Source organism: Phoca vitulina, unplaced genomic scaffold, assembly GCF_004348235.1.
Source record: "Phoca vitulina isolate PV1807 unplaced genomic scaffold, GSC_HSeal_1.0 scaffold63, whole genome shotgun sequence".
In the NCBI taxonomy this organism is placed as follows: Eukaryota; Metazoa; Chordata; class Mammalia; order Carnivora; family Phocidae; genus Phoca; species Phoca vitulina.
In genome coordinates, this window is record NW_022589766.1 from 5895219 (window position 1) to 5916888 (window position 21670).

The window sequence follows — 21670 nt, forward strand, 5'->3', positions numbered from 1 at the left end:
TCAGCGATGACAAAAGTGGAGTCTGGGCCCTCGCCAGACCTCTCTACGCATTGCCATACTTCAGAAAGTGAATCCAGCAACCCTGAACTCTGAAAGAATTCTTTCGCTTGGTTCATCAGGGACCAGAGGAAGACCGAGAGGCAGAATCCGAGTTGACGGTAACGCAACTGAAGGAATTGCGCAAGCAGCAACAAATGATGTTGGAGAAGAAGATGTTAGGGGAAGACTCCGATGAGGAAGAAGTGGATACCACTGAAAAGAAGAGAAATACTAGTAATCAAGATGATGAAATGGGCTGCACCTGGGGAATGGGTAAGAAGTTAAAATTGCTGCCAGAGATTAGTATTTTAAATTCATGACTAGTGGTATCCTTAATTATTTTCTTTTCTTTTTTTTTTTTTTAAGATTTTATTTTTTTTAACAGAGAGAAACAGTGAGAGGGGAACACAAGCAGGGAGAGTGGGAGAGGGAGAAGCAGGCTTCCCGCAGAGCGGGGAGCCCGATGCGGGGCTCGATTCCAGGACCCTGGGATCATGACCTGAGCCGAAGGCAGACGCTTAACGACTGAGCCACCCAGGCGCCCCTCCTTAATTGTTTTCTATCACACAGCTTTCATGACTTTGAGATAGGTGAGACAAATACAATTTGGACATGAGATTACCAAAACCCACAGAGATTTGTTAACTTTTCTGATGTCAAACAATTGAATTATGGGCAGTATGGATTTCTTTTAATGCGTTTTACATCACACTTCCTTGTTCAAAACTCTTCCTCAGCACACAACTAACTTATTATTTTTACCATTTAAATATATATAAATATATACATATAGTACTGACCTTGATTATCATCACTGGAGGGGATGGAACTATATTCAATTAAATAACATGGAATGTTCAGTATAGGATAGTCCCTCAATTTTTTTGTACTTTATGTAAATTCCCTGAAATGTGAAATAGCTAATCAGAGAAAGCTTGTCCCTTAGCCAGAGGAATAAATTGAATTTTCCATAATGCCAGACATTTTGGAGGATGGGTATTCAGGATCTAGGAATATAAAAAGAAGATGGCCTTAATATGTTGTTGGGAAGACTGGATAAATATTATGAAATTACTTTTGTAAGTGCAAAACAAAAGCTAGAAACCGTAAGTATGCCAGAGTAAGGGTTCAGAGAAGGGAGTAATCACTGAGGACTTACACCTGCACTGTCCAATATAGTATCCATTACCTACATGTGGTTATTGGACACTTACGGTATGGCTAGTCCAAACTGACTTGTGCTATAAATGTAAAATACACTCTTGATTTCAAAGACTTAGTGTAAAAAAAGAATGTAAAATATTCATAATATTTTTTACTGATTACCTGATAATAATTTTACCCATTTCTCCTTCTTAATGTGGCTATGAGAAAATGAAAAACTTCTTTTTTAAAGATTTTACTTATTTATTTAGAGAATGGGTGTGAGCAGGGGGAAGGGCAGAGGGAGAGGGAGAGACAGAATCTCAAGCAGACTCTGCACTGAGTGTGTAGTCCGAGGAGGGGCTCGATCCCACAATCCTGAGATCATGACCTGAGCCAAAATCAAGAGTCAGACTGGGCTACTCAGGCACCCTGAAAATGAAAAATGTCATGTATGGCTTTCATTATATTTCTTTTGGGCAACACTGACTTAAAATTTGGGAAAGTTTTTAAATTTACACACAGGTCTTGAGCTGGAACTTGAAGGAAAGGAAAATTAGCCTCCAGGAAGCTGAGTGTTGAGTATGGTTTTCAGGGCAGAATTGATGATTTTAAGGGAGTAATGAGTAGACCAGTCTATTTGACAGATATGGTAAATATTAAGAAATTATATTGGAGACAGAGTATTAGACCCAGGTGATAGAGAGCAGGAATGCCAGGCCAAGAAGCTTAGATTTTTTTCCATGGACAGTGTGGTAGGTAGGTAATTTTGTTTTTAAAATATAGTGATGGGGGTGCCTGGGTGGCTCAGTCGTTAAGCATCTGCCTTCGGCTCAGGTCATGATCCCAGGGTCCTGGGATCGAGCCCTGCATGGGGCTCCCTGCTCAGCGGGAAGCCTGCTTCTCTCTCTGCCACTCCCCCTGCTTGTGTTCCCTCTCTCTCTGTGTCTCTCTCTGTCAAATAAATAAAATCTTAAAAAAAAAAAAAAATAAAATATAATGATGGAGGAAAAAAACAAAAACAAGGTGCCATGAAAACAAGTTTTAATTTGTCACACAATTAAGAAAAACTCAAGATATTTATACTGGTGATTTTGTCTTTGCCCCCTTCTCCCCCACCCCCCACCTTTCTTTTCATTGATAACTGTATATTTATGCAGGCTGAATGGAAAGTGGGTGTCATTAAGACAGTCTCTTCCTATGTCTGTCTTTTCTTTCTTTCCTGTAGGAGAAGATGCTGTAGAAGATGAGGCTGAAGAGAACCCCATTGTCTTAGAGTTTCAGCAGGAAAGGGAGGCTTTTTATATAAAGGATCCAAAAAAGGCTCTCCAAGGTTTTTTTGACCGAGAAGGTATGTAAACAGATTCTGACCCTACTAGTAAAAGGTATCCATAGCAGTGTTGTTTTGTAGATCTTCAGGGTACTTAGAAATGCTGTATTTTATCTGCTGTTCTCCTTAATCAGTTCTTGCTCTTGTGGTCGATTGCTTCAGGTTTATTTGGAAAATAGTAAAAGTCTTGTTAGTCTTCCCATCTTGGAAAAAAGGGATTGCCCCTTTTTTTTTTTTTTTTTTTTGTGACTTTCTCAAATGATCCTAAACTTGGGTGGTGGGGAGATTGACCTAACTTCTTAAAATTTTTTGTTTCTAATTCATCTGATCTTTTGTAATTCTTAACATGGATGTCCACTTTATATGATTTAAAGAATGTTCCCACAGAGGATTGTTTCAATAGAGGTGCTTTGAGAAAATATCTCTGTGTGTGTATGAATATATATATGAATTGGTTGCATTCTGCACTTAATATTTATGCTTCTAAAAACCAGGCAATTGTGACAAATTAACAGCTTACATCTACAACTTAAATAAGTGTGAAAGCTGCTATGTAGTGGACAAAGCTATTTTTGGAGAGTTGATTATTTTGATCTGAGTTTGCTTTTCTTTGCCTCAAGTTCATCCTAATTTTTTTTTAAGGATTTATTTATTTATTTTAGAGAGAAAATGAGAGAGCAAGCAGGAGGGTCAGAGGGAGAGAGAGATTTCCTGAAGCATACTCCCTGCTGAGCGCAGAGCGCAGCACAGGGCTCTGTCCCAGGACGTTGAGATCATGACCTGAGCCGAAATCAAGAGTTGGCCACTTAATTGACTAAGCCAGCCACCCAGGCTCCCCAAGCTCATCCTAATTTTATTGTCAGATGATAATCCGTAGGAATAAGAAGTGAAATGCTTTGAAATTTAGTGTTCAGTGTGGTATGGGAACTTGATACTCCTACTTAACCTTTCCTCTCTTTTCCCTTTGTCTCAACTAGTAGTTTTCAGATGTTATTAAAATTGTTTTGTCTTTCTTCCTCCCACAGGAGAAGAACTAGAATATGAATTTGATGAACAGGGACATAGCACTTGGCTCTGTAGGGTGAGGTATGTTCTGTTCTCATTAATGTCCATTTCTGAAAAATGGTCAATTTCAGGTTATAGACAACAAACCCAAAGAGTAACTTTAGCCTTATTTTTAGGCTTTTCTTGAATTTGGGCCTTGATAATTTGGCATGTGGGGTGGGATGGGTCAGAGGTCTAAGGAAAAGATTTGAAGTCTGACCTTGGTAAGATAGAACGAGATGAATGGAGAGATTAAAAAGGCATGTCAAAAAATGACTATTATCACAGCATATTTGTTTTTTTTCATGAGAATTGGAGCTTAGTACTGTGCTGTGATTCCCTCCAAACCAATACAGATTACCTGTGGATGATTCAACCGGAAAACAACTGGTAGCTGAGGCAATTCATTCAGGAAAGAAAAAAGAAGCAATGATCCAGTGTTCACTGGAAGCTTGTCGAATCCTTGATACTTTGGGATTGCTCCGGCAGGAGGCAGGTATGTGGGAACACTTCTTTTCCTTGGAAGAAAGAAAGAAAAGAGAGGGACGGAGAGAGAGAGAGGGGAGAGAGATACAAATAGGTGGACAGAGGCAGAAAGAAAAAGAAAGAAGAAAGGAAAATTTAACACAGAAGGCAATAAAATATCTCTTTAGGGGGAAAGTGTAAATTGTCTAGAATTCTATGAAGTGAAAAGATTCTGTATCTCAATACCCAAAGGAAGCCATTGTTTATATTCTCCTAGACATTTTTTATGAATATAGATGTGTGTTCAGAACTAGATCCTTTAATAAAAAGCAAACACTCATACACAAATGCATTTACATTACTTATACTCTTTCGTACTTACATTTTTAATGTAAGAATGGATATTATCTATGTGATTGCATTAAATTTATCTCATTTAAAAAACCTGTCTGGTTATATCATCATTTATTAATAAAGGCTTATGCTATATTTTTGTTTATTCTAAAATTAGTTTTTATTATTGCAAAGTAACTTATGTGTAGTTTAAAACTACCAAAGGCTTGGGGCGCCTGGGTGGCTCAGTCATTAAGCGTCTGCCTTCAGCTCAGGTCCTGGTCCCGGGGTCCTGGGATCGAGCCCTGCATCGGGCTCCCTGCTTGGCGGGAAACCTGCTTCTCCCTCTCCCACTCCCCCTGCTTGTGTTCCCTCTCTCACTGTGTCTCTCTCTGTCAAATAAATAAATAAATAAAATCTAAAAACAAAACAAAACAAAACAAAAAAACTACCAAAGGCTTATAACAAAATATACCTATTCCTTGCCCTGCCCCTCCTCAGTTTCAACCTTGGAAGGCTTTTTAACTCTTTCAGTTATTCCTTTTGGCATTTAAAAATATCCATATTTCCAAAAAGGAAGAGTATGCTACTTTATTTTGAGTCATTTATTTTATTTTTGTTAATTAATTTATTTTTATTTAAATTCAATTAATTAACATACAATGTATTATTAGTTTCAGAGGTAGAGGTCAGTGATCCATCAGTCTTATATAATACCCAGTGCTCATTACATTACGCACCCTCCTTAATGTCCACCCAGTTACCCTATCCCCCCAACCCCCTCCCTCCAGCAACCCTCATTTTGTTTCTTATGATTAAGAGTCTCTTACGGTTTGTCTCCCTCTCTGATTTTGTCGTTTTATTTTTTCCTCTCTTTCCCTATGCTCCTCTGTTTTGTCTCTTAAATTCCACATATGAGTGAGATCATATGATAATTGTCTTTCTCTGATTGACTTATTTCGCTTAGCATAATACTCTAGTTCCATCCATGTTGTGCAAATAGCAAGATTTTATTTTTGATGGCTGAGTAATATTTCATTGTATATATATATCTATATACCACATCTTCTTTATCCATTCATTTGTTGATGTACTTCTGGGCTCTTTCCATAGTTTGGCCATTGTAGACATTGCTGCTATAAACATTGGGGTGCAGGTGCCCCTTCGGATCACTACATTTGTATCTTTGGGGTAAATCCCTAGTAGTGCAATTGCCGGGTCATAGGGTAGCTCTATTTTCAACTTTTTGAGGAACCTCCACACCGTTTTCCAGAATGGCTGTACCAGCTTGCATTCCCACCAACAGAGTAAGAGGGTTCCCCTTTCTCTGCATCCTCACCAACATCTGGCATTTCCTGACTTGTTAATTTTGGCCATTCTGACTGGTCTGACTGGTGAATCTCATTGAGGTTTTGATTTGTATTTCCCTGATGCTGAGTGATGTTAAGCATTTTTTCATGTGTCTGTTGACCATTTGTATGTCTTTTTTTTTTTTTAAGATTTTATTTATTTGACAGAGAGAGAGCATGCACATAAACAGGGGGAGGGGCAGAGGCAGAAGGAGAAGCACGCTGCCTGTTGAGCAGGGAGCCTGACGCGGGGCTCTATCCCAGGACCCTGGGATCATGACCTGAGCTGAAGGCAGACGCTCGTTCCATTGATCTATGTGTCTGTTTTTGTGCCAGTACCGTACTGTCTTGATGACTACAGCTTTGTAATAGAGCTTGAAGTCCAGAATTGTGATACCACCAGCTTTGGTTTTCTTTTTCAACATTCCTCTGGCTATTTGGGGTCTTTTCTGGTTCCATACAAATTTTAGGATTATTTGTTCCAGCCCTGTGAAAAAAGTTGATGGTATTTTGATAGGGATTGTACTGAATGTATAGATTGCTCTAGGTAGCATAGACATTTTAACAATATTTATTCTTCCAACTCATGAGCATGGAACGTTTTTCCATTTCTTTATGTCTTCCTCAATTTCTTTCATGGGTGTTCTGTAGTTTTCTGAGTACAGATCCTTTGCCTCTTTGGTTACGTTTATTCCTAGGTATCTTAGGTTTTGGGTGCAATTGTATATGGGATCAACTCCTTAATTTCTCTTTCTTCTGTCTTGTTGGTGTATAGAAATGCAACTGATTTCTGTGCATTGATTTTATATCCTGTGACATTGCTGAATTTCTGCACGAGTTCTAGCAATTTTGGGGTGCAGTCTTTTGGGTTTTCCACATAGAGTATCATGTCATCTGTGAAGAGTGAGAGTGAGAGTTTGACTTGTTCTTTGGTGATGATTCGGGTGCCTTTTATTCTTATTGTTTTCTGATTGCTGAGGCTAGGACTTCTAGTACTATGTTGAACAACAGTGGTGATAGTGGACATCGCTGTCTTGTTTCTGACCTTAGGGGAAAACTCTGAGTTTTTCCCCATTGAGAATGATATTCACTGTGGGCTTTTCTGTAGATGGCTTTTATGATATTGAGGTATGTTCCCTCTATCTCTACACTGTGAAGAGTTTTAATCAAGAAAGGATGCTGTACTTTGTCAAATGCTTTTTCTGCATCTATTGAGAGGATCATATGGTTCTTATCCTTTTATTTATGTAGTGTATCACATTGATTGATTTGTGGATGATGAACCACCCTTGCAGTCCAGGAATAAATCCCACTTGGTCGTGGTGAATAATCCTTTTAATGTACTGTTGGATGCTATTGGCTAGTATCTTGGTGAGAATTTTTGCATCCATGTTCATCAGGGATATTGGTCTGTAATTCTCTTTTTTGGTGGGATCTTTGTCTGGTTTGGGGATCAAGGTAGTGCTGGCCTCATAGACAGAGTTTGGAAATTTTCCTTTCATTTCTATATTTTGAAATCACTTGAGAAGAGTAAGTATTAATTCTTCTTTAAATGTTTGGTAGAATTCCTCTGGGAAGCCATCCGGTCCTGGACTCTTGTTTCTTAGGAGATTTTTGATTACAGCTTCAGTTTCCTTGCTGGTTATGGGTCTTTTCAGTTTTTTATTTCTTCCTGTTTCAGTTTTGGTAGTTTAAGAATTAATTAATTAATTAATAGATTTTATTTATCTGAGAGAGAGAGGGAGAACATAGAGGGAGAGTGAGAGGGAGAAGCAGACTCCCTGCTGAGCAGAGAGCCTGACGTGGGACTCAATCCCAGGACCCTGGGATCATGACCCAAGCTGAAGGCAGACCCTTAACCGACTGAGCCACCCAGGTGCCCTCAGTTTTGGTATTTTATACGTCTCTAGGAATGCATCCATTTCTTCCAGATTGCCTAGTTTGTTGGCATATAGTTGCTCATAATATGTTCTTAAAATTGTTCATATTTCTTCGATGTTGGTTGTGATCTCTCTTTCATTCATGATTTTATTTATTTGGGTCCTTTCTCTTTTCTTTTTGTCAAGTCTGGCCAGGGGTTTATTGATTTTATTAATTCTTTCAAAAACCAGCTCCTAGTTTTGTTGATCTGTTGATCTGTTCTACTGTTCTTTTGGTTTCTATTTCATTGATTTCTGCTCTAATCTTTATTAATTCTCTTCTCCTGCTGCATTTAGGCTTTATTTGCTGTTCTTTCTCCAGCTCCTTTAGGTGTAAGGTTAGGTTGTATTTCTTGTTTCTTGAGAAAGGTTTGTGTTGCTATATACACTTCCCTCTCAGGACCACCTTTGCTGCATCCCAAAGGTTTTGAACAGTTGTATTTTCATTTTCATTTGTTTCCATGAATTTTTAAAATTCTTCTTTAATTCTTTAGTAGGATGCTCTTCAGCCTCCATGTATTTGAGTTCTTTCCAGATTTCCTCTTGTGATTGAATTCCAGTTTCAAAGCATTGTGGTCTGAAAATATGCAGGGGATGATCCCAATCTTTTGGTATCATTGAGACCTGATTTGTAACCCAGTATGGATCTATTCTGGAGAAAGTTCCATGTGCACTCAAGTAGAATGTGTGTTCTGTTGCTTTAGGATGGAATGTTCTGAATATATCTGTAAAGTCCATCTATTCCAGTGTGTCATTCACTTGTTTCCTTGTTGATCTTCTGCTTAGATGATCTGTCCATTGCATTGAGGGGGGTGTTCAAGTCCCCTACTATTATTATATCATTATTATTATTTTTTAAAGATTTTATTTATTTATTTGACAGAGAGAGACACAGTGAGAGAGGGAACACAAGCAGGGGGAGTGGGAGAGGGAGAAGCAGGCTTCCCGTGGAGCAGGGAGCCCAATGCGGGGCTTGATCCCAGGACCCTGGGATCATGACCTGAGCCAAAGGCAGACGTCTAACGACTGAGCCACCCAGGCGCCCCTTATTGTATCATCATTGATGTGTTTCTTTAATTTTGTTATTAATTGGTTTATATAATTGGCTGCTCCCATGTTAGGGGCATAATATTTACAGTTAGATCTTTTTGTTGAATGGATCCTTTAATTATGATATAGTGTCCTTCCTCATCTCCAATTACAGTCTTTAGTTTAATGTCTAATTTGTCTGATATAAGGATTGCCACCCCAGCTTTCTTTTGATGTCCATTAGCATGATAAATGGTTTTATACCCCCCATTTTATTTATTTATTTATTTTAAAGATTTATTTATTTGTCAGATAGAGCAAGAGAGCAGAAGCAGAGGGAGCGGCAGGCAGAGGAAGAGGGAGAAGTAGGCTCTCCGCTGAGCAGAGAGCCCAATATGGGACTCGATCTCAGGACCCTGGGATCATGACCTGAGCCAAAGGCAGACACTTAACCAGCTGAGCCACCCAGGTGCCCCTCCACCCCCTCACTTTAAATCTGGAGGTGTCTTTGGGTCTAAAATGAGGCTCTTGCAGACAGCATATTGATGGGTCTTGCTTTTTTATCCAATCTGGTTCCCTGTGTCTTTTGATTGGGACATTTAGCACATTTACATTCAGAGTAACTGTTGAAAGATATGAATTTAGTGTCATTGTATTACCGGTAAAGTTATTGTTTCTGTATATTTTCTCTGTTCTTTCTGATCTGTGTTACTTTTGGGCTCTCTCTTTGCTTAAAGGATCCCCTTTAATGCTTTTTGCAGGGCTAGTTTAGTGATCACAATTCTTTTAGTTTGTTTGTCCTGGAAGCTTTTTATCTCTCCTTCTATTTTGAATGACATCCTAGCTGGATAAAATACTCTTGGCTGCTTATTTTTCTCATTTAGAACCCTGAATATATCATGCCAATCCTTTCTGGCCTGCCTGGTCTCTGTGGATAGGTCTGCTGCCAGTCTAATGTTTCTACCCTTGTAGATTATGGACCTCTTGTCCCGAGCTGCTTTCATGATCTTCTCTTTGTCTCTGAGATTTGCAAGTTTCACTATTATATGTTGGGGTGTTGGCCTATTTTCCTTGATTTTGAGGGGGGTTCTCTTTGCCTCCTGGACTTGAATGCCTGTTTCCTTCCCCAGGTTAGGGATGTCCTCTGCTGTAATTTGCTCCAGTATATCTTCTGCATCTGCCTTCTCTTTCCTCTTCTTCTGGGATCCCAATTATTCTAATATTGTTTCGCTTTATGGTATCGCTTATCTCTTGAATTCTCCCTTCGTGATCCAGTAGTTGTTTACCTCTCTTTTTCTTAGCTTCTTTATTCTCCATCATTTTGTCTTCTACATCACTAATTCTCTCCTCTGCCTCATTTATCCTAGCAGTTAGAGCCTCAATTTTTTTTTTAGAGATTTTATTTATTTGACAGAGAGAGACACAGCGAAAGAGGGAACACAAGCAGAGGGAGTGGGAGAGGGAGAAGCAGGCTTCCTGTGGAGCAGGGAGCCCAATGCAGGGCTTGATCTGGGATCATGACCTTAGCTGAAGGCAGATACCCAACGACTGAGCTACCCAGGCGCCCCAGAGCCTCCATTTTTAATTGTATCTCATTAATAGCCTTTTTTATTTTGACTTGATTAGATTTTAGTTCTTTTATTTCTCCAGAAAGGGATTCTGTAGTGTCTTCTATGCTTTTTTCAAGCCCAGTGAAGTATCTTTATAATCGTTATTCTGAACTCAGTTCGGACATCTTACTTCTATCCATACTGATTAGGTCTCTGGCAGTCAGTACTGCTTCTTGTTCTCTTTTTTGAGGCTAGTTTTTCCATCTTGTCATTCTAGCCAGAGAAAAAGAGATGAATGAGAGAACAAAATACTAAAATGGCAACAATGACCCCAGAGAAATATACACTAAACAAGTCAGAAGAGGCCCAAAACCGGAAAAAAAAAAAAAAAGGAGAGAGAGAGAGAGAGAATATAATCAGACAGGTGAACAGAATAGAGAATACACTGGATCCTCTGTGTATTTTGGTCTGTTTATTAGAAAACTATACCCCAAAACTGTAAAGAAAGAAAAACTTACATATGTACGAAATTAAAATTAAATACAATGAAAGGATAGAATATAACTAAAAGTGAAAATTAAAAAAGATTTAAAAAGAAAAAAAGTTGATGAAATCAGAAATTGGTTGAAAAAGAAGAGAAAAAAAATTAAAGTTGAAAGAATTGTAGGGGGAAAAAAGCCATGAATTCTATATACTACTTTCCCCTAGTGCTGGAGTTTTGCAGTTACCTATGATCAGTAAACTTGGTCTTAGCCAATGTTCTTGCTGATCTTCTCGGGGAGGGGCCTGTTGTGTTGATTCTCAAGTGTCTGTGCCCCAGCAGAACTGTACTGCCCTTGCCAGGGGGCCAGGCTAAGTAATCTGCTCCAGATTGCTCTATGTGGCTTTTGTTCCCTGAAGGCTTTCCATGCCACTTTAGAGGATGAGAATGAAAATGGCAGCCTCCCAGTCTCCAGCCCCAGAGCTGAGAGCTGGGACCCTACTCCTCAGTGGGCCCTCAGGGAAAAGCAGTCAATCATTCCTGTCTCTCTGGTCTCTGTTTGCACTCCATGCTCACCTAGCAGGTGACAGATTGTCTCTATTATCAGACATGTGGCCTTGTTTCAAGTCTCCAAACCCTGAAGACTTCTGCAGTGCACGCCCCCGGCGCTCCTGGGGGATGAAGAGCGGGTCTCGCCACAGTTCTGCCGCTTGCTGGGCCCCTGTTCAGTCGCTTGACTGTGCTGCAGTTCATGGTTTATGGCAACCTGAGCTAAGAGCCCACTCCTATGCACGCTGATTGCAGCCGGCTTCCCCGCTCCAATGCCTGGGAACTCTGACACACTCAGGCACCCCTCGTCTTCCTGTGACCCTGGGGATCCTGAGACCACAGTGTCCCAGCTAGGGTTCTGCCCCCACTTAGCCACCTGAGTGATGTCCCTCACCAGAGCAGACTTCTAAATGTGCTAAATGTTTTGTGCTCTGCTGCTATATCACTTTCTGGTTCCGGCTTACGGAGGCTCCCTTCCCCCATGGTTTATCTTCCGATATATTGCCTCAGATTCACTTCTCCGAACCTCCTACCTTGCAGAAGTGGTTGCTTTTCTGTTTGTAGAGTTGCCGCTATTTTCTTAGATCTTTGGTTGAGTTCACAGGTGTTCAGAATGATTTGATAGCTGTCTAGCTGAATTGCAGGGACCAGACAAAACTAAGGTCTCCTACTCCTACGCCATCTTATGTTATTGACTTTGAGTCATGTATTTTAAAACATTATCTACTGACTTAAATTAGTACTTAGTATTTACATGATTATGTTTATGCAAATATTAGTCGCAACTGAGCAGTTTTTTCTTTTTGTTTTTCCTAAAGTGAATAATTGTGTTTGTTTTTCATGTGTTTGGATTTTATAGCTCTTGGTCATTCTTCTCTCACCTTTTAATAGCCTTTCAGTATATTTTTCCACATGGTCAATCACATTCAGTAATTGATCAGTTCTGACTCTTTTGAAAACATTTTTCCTGAAGAGCACTATTCTTTTAGGGCTTATTGCTGCAGGACTGACGCCTGGGTGGCTCAGTCAGTTAAGTATCTGCCTTTGGCTCAGGTCATGATCCTGGGGTCCTGGGATTGAGTCCTGCATCGGGCTCCTTGCTCAGTGGGGAGCCTGCTTCTCCCTCTGCTTGCAGCTCTCCCTGCTTGTGCTCTCTCTCTCTCTCTGAAAAATAAATAAATAAAATCTTAAAAAAAAAAGCTGATATAATAGTAGAGGGCATGGATGATGATAGTCTTCAGTGGATTTCACATCTTTCATTTTTCTTGGTCTACTCTCTTGTTTTGGTGGACATCCTCTAGTGGATTCCTGAGAAAGGATGTATAGCAAGTAAACTTTATTAAATTCTCCATTCTGAAAATATAATTATGCTAGCTTTATTCTCAGTTAATAGTTTGGCTGGGAGTAGAATTCTAAATTGGAAATAATTTCCTTCACAACTTTGAAGGTATTACTCTTATCACCTATATCCAGTGTTGCTCTCGTAGTCCAAAACCGTTCAAACCCTGATCAATTATAAGTTATTTTCCCCCCTCTCACTAGAAGTTTGTTAGAGTTTCCCTTTGTTCTCAAGGTTCTGAAACTTAACTGTGATGTACCTTTCTGTTGGCCTATTTTCATCCATTTTTCTAGGTACTTATTGGGTCCTTTGGTCTGGAAATGCCTTTTTTTTTTTTTTTTAAGATTTTATTTATCCATTTTAGAGAGAGTGAGCAGGGCGGAGGAGGAGCAGAGGGAGAGAATCCAAAGCAGGCTCTGTGCTGAGCCTGGAGCCTGACTTGGGGCTTGATCCCATGACTCATGAGATCATAACCTGAGCCGAAGTGAAGAGCCGAAGTGAAGAGCTGGAGGCTCAACTGACTGAGCCACCCAGGCGCCCCTGATCTGGCAATCTTTGACAATTCAGGAACATTTCTGGAATTATGCCATTAATCATTTCATCCCTCTGTTTTCTCTTTCTCTCTGGAATTTTGCTTAGATATTGAACATCTTAGACTGACCGTCTCAAGTTTCTGTCTTTTTTTTTTTAAGATTTTATTTATTTATTTGACAGAGAGAGACACAGCAAGAGAGGGAACACAAGCAGGGGGAGTGGGAGAGGGAGAAGTAGGCTTCCCGCTGAGCAGGGAGCCTGACGCGGGGCTCGATCCCAGGACCCTGGGATCATGACCTGAGCTGAAGGCAGATGCTTAATGACTGAGCCACCCAGGTGCCCCTTTTCTTTGCTTTTTTTATCTCTATATCTTTTTGTTCTTTCTGGGAATTTCTGCAGCTTTATCTTTCCGTCTCTATTTTGCTATCAAGATTTTAATTTCCAAGGCTCATTTTTGTCCTCGAATATTCATTTTTTTAAAGATTTAATTTATTTATCAGAGAGAGAGCGCGTATGTGCATGAGAGCACAAGTCGAGGGAGGAGCAGAGGGAGAGAGAGAGAGAGAGAGAGAGAGAATCTGAAGCAGACTCCATGGGGAAGCAGAGCCTGACACAGGACTCGGTCTCATGACCCTGAGATCATGACCTAAGTCAAAATCAAGAGTCTCATGCTTAACCAACTGAACCCCCCAGGCACCCCTGAATATTCATTTTTAAAACATAATATGCTATTGTTGTCTCATGGATTGTAAGTATCTAATCTCACTGCTAATCTGTGCTCTCCAGGTTGCCTTTTCTTTTTCTTTGTGTGGTCTCTAGTCTGCATGTTAGAGGTGTTTCTCAGTGGTGTAGTCCTTGGTTGTAGATTCTTATTTGGGGACAAAAGAGGTGATTGACAGCTTGGATTATATAGGTGGGACTTATTAACTTTGAGCAACAATATGGAATGATGTTGGTGGGCCTTTTGTTGGGGAACTCCTCATTTAAATATTCTTAGGTTTTTCCTCTTCTGCAGGCAGGATTCCTCAGAGAATATTCTTCCAGTCTCCTGCATGAAATTTCTAGAGCTAAGTGCTGGAAGATGGCTGAGCAGATTCTCAATATTCACCTATTTTCAGGATAGTACTATTTTTAGAATATAGTACCCATGCCCTCAACTCAACTGGTCAGTCCACAATGCAAAGACTTTCTGTCTTACCCTTTCTAGAGATTAACTTCTGGATTTTTTCTGGGGATGGGAAGGAGGTAAATAGGCAGGGAAGGGGATCTGTTTCTCGACAGCTTTTGCTCTCGTCTGCTTATTTTAGCACTACTAACCATTCCCAGTTCAAGATCCTTTTGTAGATTCTACAGTATCATCAGATTGATTCTCGGCTTTCCTCACTATTGGTTTAGGATTCATCTTTTTTAGTTCTGCTAATTTAGTTTCCACTTGTCTGTCTACTTTCTAATTTCCAAAAATTTGGTGTTGCTATCCCTTCTCCCATTCTCCCTGTCTTTGTAGATTTAGAATTTTTATTTGTTTATTTATTTTTTAAGTAAGCTCTCTACCCAACATGGGACTCAAACTCACAACCCTGAGATCAGGAGTTGCATGCTCTACCAACTGAGCCAGCCAGATGCCCCAGTAGATTAGTGTTTTATTTATTTATTTATTTACTTATTTAATTTATTCATTTATTTTTAGATTAATGTTTTTTATTTTTTTATTTTTTAAGATTTTATTTTATTTGAGACAGAGAACAAACAGAAGGAGCGACAGGCAGAGGGAGAAGCAGGCTCCTCGCTGAGCAAGCAGCCTGATGCGGGACTTGATCCCAGGACCCTGGGATCATGACCTGAGCCGAAGGCAGATGCTTGACTGACTGAGCCACCCAAGCATCCCTAGATTAATGTTTTTTAAAAAAAATCTTTTTACTTAGCTTTAGTGGGATATGGGGAAAGAATGAAATTAGATATGTATGTTCAGTGTACCATCTTAACTTGGAAATTATGAAGTTTATATTAATAAGGACTGTTTTGGTTGTAAATAATAGAAACCCAATTCAAACTAGCTTAGGGAGAAAAGTTATTGGCTCCAGAGCCTGGGAAGAGTAGTTTACAGGATTGAAGGAAGAAGTGCATGAACCAGGACCTTAAGTTCTGGTCCTATCAAACCAGAACTCTCAGTATCACCAGGACACTATAAAACTGTATATGTGTATCTGTGTGATCTGTTTCATGAGCGCATGGTTTTATTTTGCAGATAGATTCTTACCCTGTGCAGAAAAGCTGGCTGCTTACAGAATTTATATCTTCCCGCTTTCATAACTTCATTGGAAAAAGAGCCCTTTTTTCCTTATATCTAAATATAAATATGAGGATTCTTACTGATTGGCTTTGGTCACTTGACTATCCCTAATCCAGATGGAATGGGGGAGGAGTTTTCTAGAAGAAAAGGGGTACTTTTACCAGAACAAGGGGAGTAAGATGGCACAGGGTCAAAAAAGTAATAGCTACCATAGTCCCCTCTTGATGAGCTTTCCAGATTTTTCACTGTTACAAACAATGTTGCATTGATATCTGTAGGATAAATTCCTATAAGTGGAATTGCTAGGTCAATTGGATTTTTATTATTGACAGATGTTATGAGTTTGATGTATCAGTGTACATTCCCACCAACTGTTTGAGAGTCCATTTCCCCATACCGTTGCCAAATTGGGCATTATTAATCTTCTCATGTTTTTTCTAGTCTATAGGTAAGAAGTGGTATCTCATTATTTTAATTTGTATTTTTTATTTTATTATTATTTTTTATAAGAGTTGAGGATACTATGGCTAAGATTTTAGTTATTTATTTGACAGAGAGAGACACAGCGAGAGAGGGAACACAAGCAGGGGGAGTGGGAGAGGGAGAAGCAGGCTTCTCGCGGAGCAGGGAGCCCGATGCGGGGCTCGATCCCAGGACCCTGGGATCATGACCTGAGCTGAAGGCAGACGCCTAATGACTGAGCCACCCAGGCGCCCCTTAATGTGTATTTTTTTAATTATTAAAAAGTGTTGAACATCTTTAAAATTTTTTGGCCATTTATGTTTCTTTTTCTGTGAACGGCTTTCATTATCCTTTAAAAAATTTTTGGATTATTGGCCTTTTCCTTGTTTATCTTTTTCCTTTTTTTACACATTGATTTTTGAGAACTTCTTGCTCATTAAATAAATTAGCCCTTTGCTTTAATTCTTTTATTGTGGTAAAATATACATAACACAAAGTTTACCATTGTAAGCATTAAGTGTATTAAATACATTAACATTGTTGTGCAACCATCACTACTATCCCTCTCAGAAGTTTCTTATCTTCCCATATTGAAACTTTGTACCCACTGGTTGCTAACTTTTCATTCTTCCTTTTCCCCAGCCCCTGGTAATTACCATCCTACCTTCTGTCTCTGTGAATTGGGCTACTCTAGTTATTTCACTTAGCATAATGTCTTCCAAGTTTAACTCTTTGTTTTTATATGTAGTTTGACAGCTACATATAAGTTGAGCCTTGAAATAATTCATGGTGATATTTTAAGCTGCTTACCTACTTGTCTTCTTTTTCTTTAAACTCATTTAATTACCATTTATTTTATCTCCTAGTATCTCGGAAAAGGAAAGCCAAGAACTGGGAGGATGAAGACTTTTATGATAGTGATGATGACACGTTTCTTGATCGGACCGGCCTGGTTGAAAAGAAGCGTCTGAACCGAATGAAGAAAGCTGGGAAGATTGATGAGAAGCCAGAGACCTTTGAATCATTGGCAAGTTTTAATTATAGAAGTAGCTGTGGTAGTTTAATTTTTAAATAAGATAATGTATTATTCAAATTTGTTTTATAATTATAATTTTTAAAGCAGTAGCATTGAAATTTGGTACTGAAGTATAGCTTTCTTGATCTGTAAATTTGATAGTAACAAACAGTCTTACTCAAGTTGGAAAAAGTTTGGCTTGCTGCTAGAGGCTCTGTCTATCTCTAGGTGGATATTGATCCATGAAAGAGCATTCTTTGGATATGATGTTAATCCTACAAAAAGAAAGGAAAAAGTTTCAAATTCGGTCATTCTGAGGTGAAACTGATTTTAGACTTCTGGCAGTCAAGAATTGTGAAAGGAATTTTGAGGAGTATAGTTTGGTAGTAGTCTTAAACTATATATCCTTTATGAAATCATCATAAGATAGCATGTGTTTTCACTATATTAAGTAGTATTCAGAGCTTTAAAACATTACCCAACATCTTTTTTTGATTCATCAATGAAAACAAATGCCTTGAGTTCTTTTGAGTAATGTCAAGTCTGTGTTCTGTACATTCATTCTGTTTAATTTTGAGTTAATTCAGAAGTTAATTCAAATTAAATAAACATGAAAATTGTTAACTCCGTAAGATGCAGATTTAACTGGAATTCTGAATGACTCCTCTTAAACCTTGTAACAATTATGAAAATAAGAGGAAGAAGACAGAAAAGCTACCATATTTTGAAAGAAGAAAAACATTTGCTAACCCTGTTAATTTGGGTGTTACAGGTTGCAAAGTTAAATGATGCTGAAAAGGAACTCTCTGAGATTTCTGAGAAACTGAAAGCCTCAAGCAAAGGTAAGTTAATGACCCATTAAACAAGTATGTATTGGGCGTCTACCATATGTAGTGCTCTCTGCCAGCACTGGGCCTAGTTAATAAGATATACAGAACATGGAGTCTTTCTAAGGAGCAACATAGCATCTTGGAACTAGAAAGAACATTGTAAGTTATTTGTTTTAAACTCTTTATATAATAGATGAGGAAAATGAAGCCCATTGAGGCAAAATGATGTCCCGAGGTCTTCAAGCTATAACCTGTTTTCTTATTCTTTTTTTTTTTTTTTTTTAAGATTTTATTTATTTGACAGAGAGAGATACAGTGAGAAAGGGAACACAAGCAGGGGGAGTGGGAGAGGGAGAAGCAGGCTTCCCGCCGAGCAGGGAGCCCGATGCGGGGCTTGATCCCAGGACTCTGGGATCAGGACCTGAGCCGAAGGCAGACGCTTAACCGACTGAGCCACCCAGGCGCCCCTGTTTTCTTATTCCTGATATGAGTAATGTCCTCTGCCCAGCTTTATGTTAGTGACTTAAAAAAAAAAAAAAAAGATTTATTTATTTATTTGAGAGGGATAGAGTGTACAGTGTGGGGGGAGGGCAGAGGGAGAGAGAGAGAATCCCAAGCAGACTCCCTGAGATCATGACCTGAGCTGAGGTCAAGAGTTGGACGCTCAAGTGACTGAGCCACCCAGGCGCCCCTGTTAGTGACTTTTCTATGGAAACTTTGGCTGAATTTTAAAATATTTGAGGCCAATTTTCTGAATATATATTATCCCTTTCTTGGACAGCTCTGTCAGAGTCACCATCTCAGGACTCTTTAGATGCATTTATGTCAGAAATGAAATCAGGGAGTGCATTGGATGGTGTGTCCCGGAAGAAACTTCACCTGAGAACTTTTGAACTGAGGAAAGAACAACAGAGACTTAAAGGGTTGATAAAAATTGTAAAGCCAGCAGAGATTCCAGAGCTGAAAAAGTAAGTCTTAGTTATACTTGAAATTTTAAATAAACATGTTTGCATAGATAACATTTTTAATTATATAGTTGTTTTCTTAGATAATCATTACAGAATAGAAATAGAATGTAAGAAATCCTTTAAAGCACAGGAGGCAGTGATTTCATACAGTCAAAACCATTTCATTTGTGAAATATAGACTGCTGTAGGATTTTTAGAGAAAACTATATTGATTCCTGTTTCATTGGAAGGCTCTGAATTTTTTTTTTTTTAAGATTTTATTTATTTATCTGACAGAGTGAGAGAGCACAAGCAGGGGGAGCAGCAGAGGGAGAGGAAGAAACAGGCTTTCTGCTGAGCAGGGAGACTGATGCAGGGCTCGATCCCAGGACCCTGGGATCATGACCTGAGCTGAAAGCAGACGCTTAACAGATTGAGCCACCCAGGCGCCCCAAGGCTCTGAATTTTTTACTTAATCTTTTTTTTTTAAGATTTTATTTATTTATTCATGAGAGAGAGAGAGAGAGAGAGAGAGAGGCATAGGCAGAGGGAGAAGCAGGCTCCCCGCTGAGCAAGGAGCCCGATGTGGGACTTGATCCCAGGACTCTCGGATCATGATCTGAGCCAAAGGCAGACGCTCAACCGACTGAGCCACCCAGGTGCCCCCCCACCCCGCCTTTTTAAAAGATTTTATTTATTTATTCATGAGAGACAGAGAGAGACAGAGAGAGAGGCATAGGCAGAGGGAGAAGCAGGCTCCCCGCTGAGCAAAGAGCCCGATGTGGGACTTGATCCCAGGACTCTCGGATCATGATCTGAGCCAAAGGCAGACGCTCAACCGACTGAGCCACCCAGGTGCACCCCCCACCCCGCCTTTTTAAAAGATTTTATTTATTGAATTTTTTACTTAATCTTTTAATGCAGAGTAAACTTCTTTAAAGAGAAACATGCCAAAAGGCTAATTTCCCTAATATATAAAGACCTTTGAATAAGGAGACAACCATCTACCGAAGAGAAAAATGGGAAAAGGATATCAACTGACAGGCCACTGAAAAAGAAATACAAATGGCTCTTAACTATATAAAAAAAATGCTCAATCTTGCTTATAAGAGGAATACAAATATAATAATGTAATACCATTTTTTAATCTATGATTTTAAAACCACAGATGAAAATATGTGAGTGCAGATTATTTTAGCACCTGATTTGTAATTCCTAAGAACCAGTTGACAATTTTAATATATTTAAATACTTTTTTTTTAAGATTTTATTTATTTATTTATTTAAGAGAGAGAGAGAGAACACAGCAGGGGAAGGAGCAGAGGGAGAGGGACAAGCAGATTCTGAGCTGAGCACACAGCCTGATCGATGCAGGGCTCGATCCCACAACCCTGAGATTATGACCTGAGCTGAAATCAAGAACTGGATGCCCAACTGACGGAGCCACCCGGGCGCCCCTATATTTAAATACTTTTAAAGTGGAATTTCTTCCTTTAAAATGGGGGAAGGCATAACCCCCTAAAGTTGATTTTATTGGTTAACTTTGATTTTGTGAAAATTATTGGAAGAAATTAACCTAATCCTTTTTTTTTTAGTAATTTGTGAACAAGATTTTGGGACTAATTTTTCCCAGATTTGGCTAGTATTTGTGAGTGTGTGAATGTATGTGTGGGGTATGTGTGTGTATGTGAGAGAGAGAGAGCGTAAGATCCAATCTTTCAATTTGACATTATTTTCACATTTTGTTGTATGTGGTCTCAACAAATTTTGAAAATGTTGAGTAGGTTATTGTGGAAATGAGCAACTCCCAGTGAGCACAATTCAGGTAGGCATCTCAAAAAGTGGTATTGCCTAGGTGGGATCACTCACTTATGAAGGTAATTAACTCTGGAAAGTTTCTTATTTTCTTTTGATCTGTGCTGGCCTATACAGCACCCAATAGTCTCCTGTGATATTAAAATTAAATGAAATTAAAAACTCAGTTCTTCAGTCAAGTAGTCCCATTTCATGTCCTCAATAGCCATATGTGGCTAGTGGCTACTATATTGGACAACGCAGATGTAGAACATTTCCATTATTGCAGAAAGTTCTGTTTGGATAGTGCTGCTTTAAGTAGGTTCAGCCTGGAGCCCAATGCGGGGCTTGAACTCACCACCTTGAGATCAAGACCTGAGCTGAGATCAAGAGTTGGCTGCTTAAACAACTGAGCCACCAGGTGCCCCATGGACAGTGCTACTTTATTTTTTTAATTTTTTAATTTTATTATGTTAATCACCATACATCACATCATTAGTTTTTGTGTTTAGTGTTTAGTGTTAGTTAGTTTAGTGTTCCATGATTCATTGTTTGCGTATAACACCCAGTGCTCCATTCAATACGTGCCCTCTTTAATAGCCATCACCAGGCTAACCCATCCCCTCACCCCCCTCCCCTCTAGAACCCTCAGTTTGTTTCTCAGAGTCCATAGTCTCTCATGGTTCGTCTCCCCCTCCAATTTCCCCCCCTTCATTTTTCCCTTCCTACTATCTTCTTTTTTTTAACATATAATGTATTATTTGTTTCAGGTCTGTGATTCAGTAGTCTTACACAATTCACAGCACTCAGCATAGCACATACCCTCCCCAATGTCTATCACCCAGCCACCCTATCCCTCCCACCCCCCACCACTCCAGCAACCCTCAGTTTGTTTCCTGAGATTAAGAATTCCTCATATCTGTGAGATCATATGATACATGTCTTTCTCTGATTGACTTATTTTGCTCAGCATAATACCCTCCAATTCCATCCACGTCGTTGCCAATGGCAAGATTTCATTCCTTTTGATGGCTGCATAATATTCCATTGTATATATATATACCACACCTTCTTTATCCATTCATCTGTCGATGGACATCTTGAGGTATAGTTCTTGGCTATTGTGGACATTGCTGCTATAAACATCAGACAGTGCTACTTTAGATTGTCAGTAAGCATTTATGTAGCCACTTAGCACTGTGTACAAAACCTGTAATTTGATGGTGGG

The 21670-nt window shown here is 39.3% G+C and overlaps 1 protein-coding gene across 1 annotated transcript in view; it reads left to right on the forward strand.

The window, feature by feature from the left end:
- The window catches only part of SLC4A1AP (solute carrier family 4 member 1 adaptor protein), a 35822-nt gene that overhangs the window by 817 nt on the left and 13335 nt on the right, over nucleotides 1-21670 (forward strand). The window contains exons 2-8 of the mRNA XM_032391547.1: nucleotides 120-312; nucleotides 2411-2533; nucleotides 3538-3598; nucleotides 3913-4052; nucleotides 16723-16883; nucleotides 17644-17713; nucleotides 18483-18669. Of these exons, the coding sequence (XP_032247438.1) occupies nucleotides 120-312; nucleotides 2411-2533; nucleotides 3538-3598; nucleotides 3913-4052; nucleotides 16723-16883; nucleotides 17644-17713; nucleotides 18483-18669 (935 nt within the window). The remainder of the gene's footprint in view (nucleotides 1-119; nucleotides 313-2410; nucleotides 2534-3537; nucleotides 3599-3912; nucleotides 4053-16722; nucleotides 16884-17643; nucleotides 17714-18482; nucleotides 18670-21670) is intronic.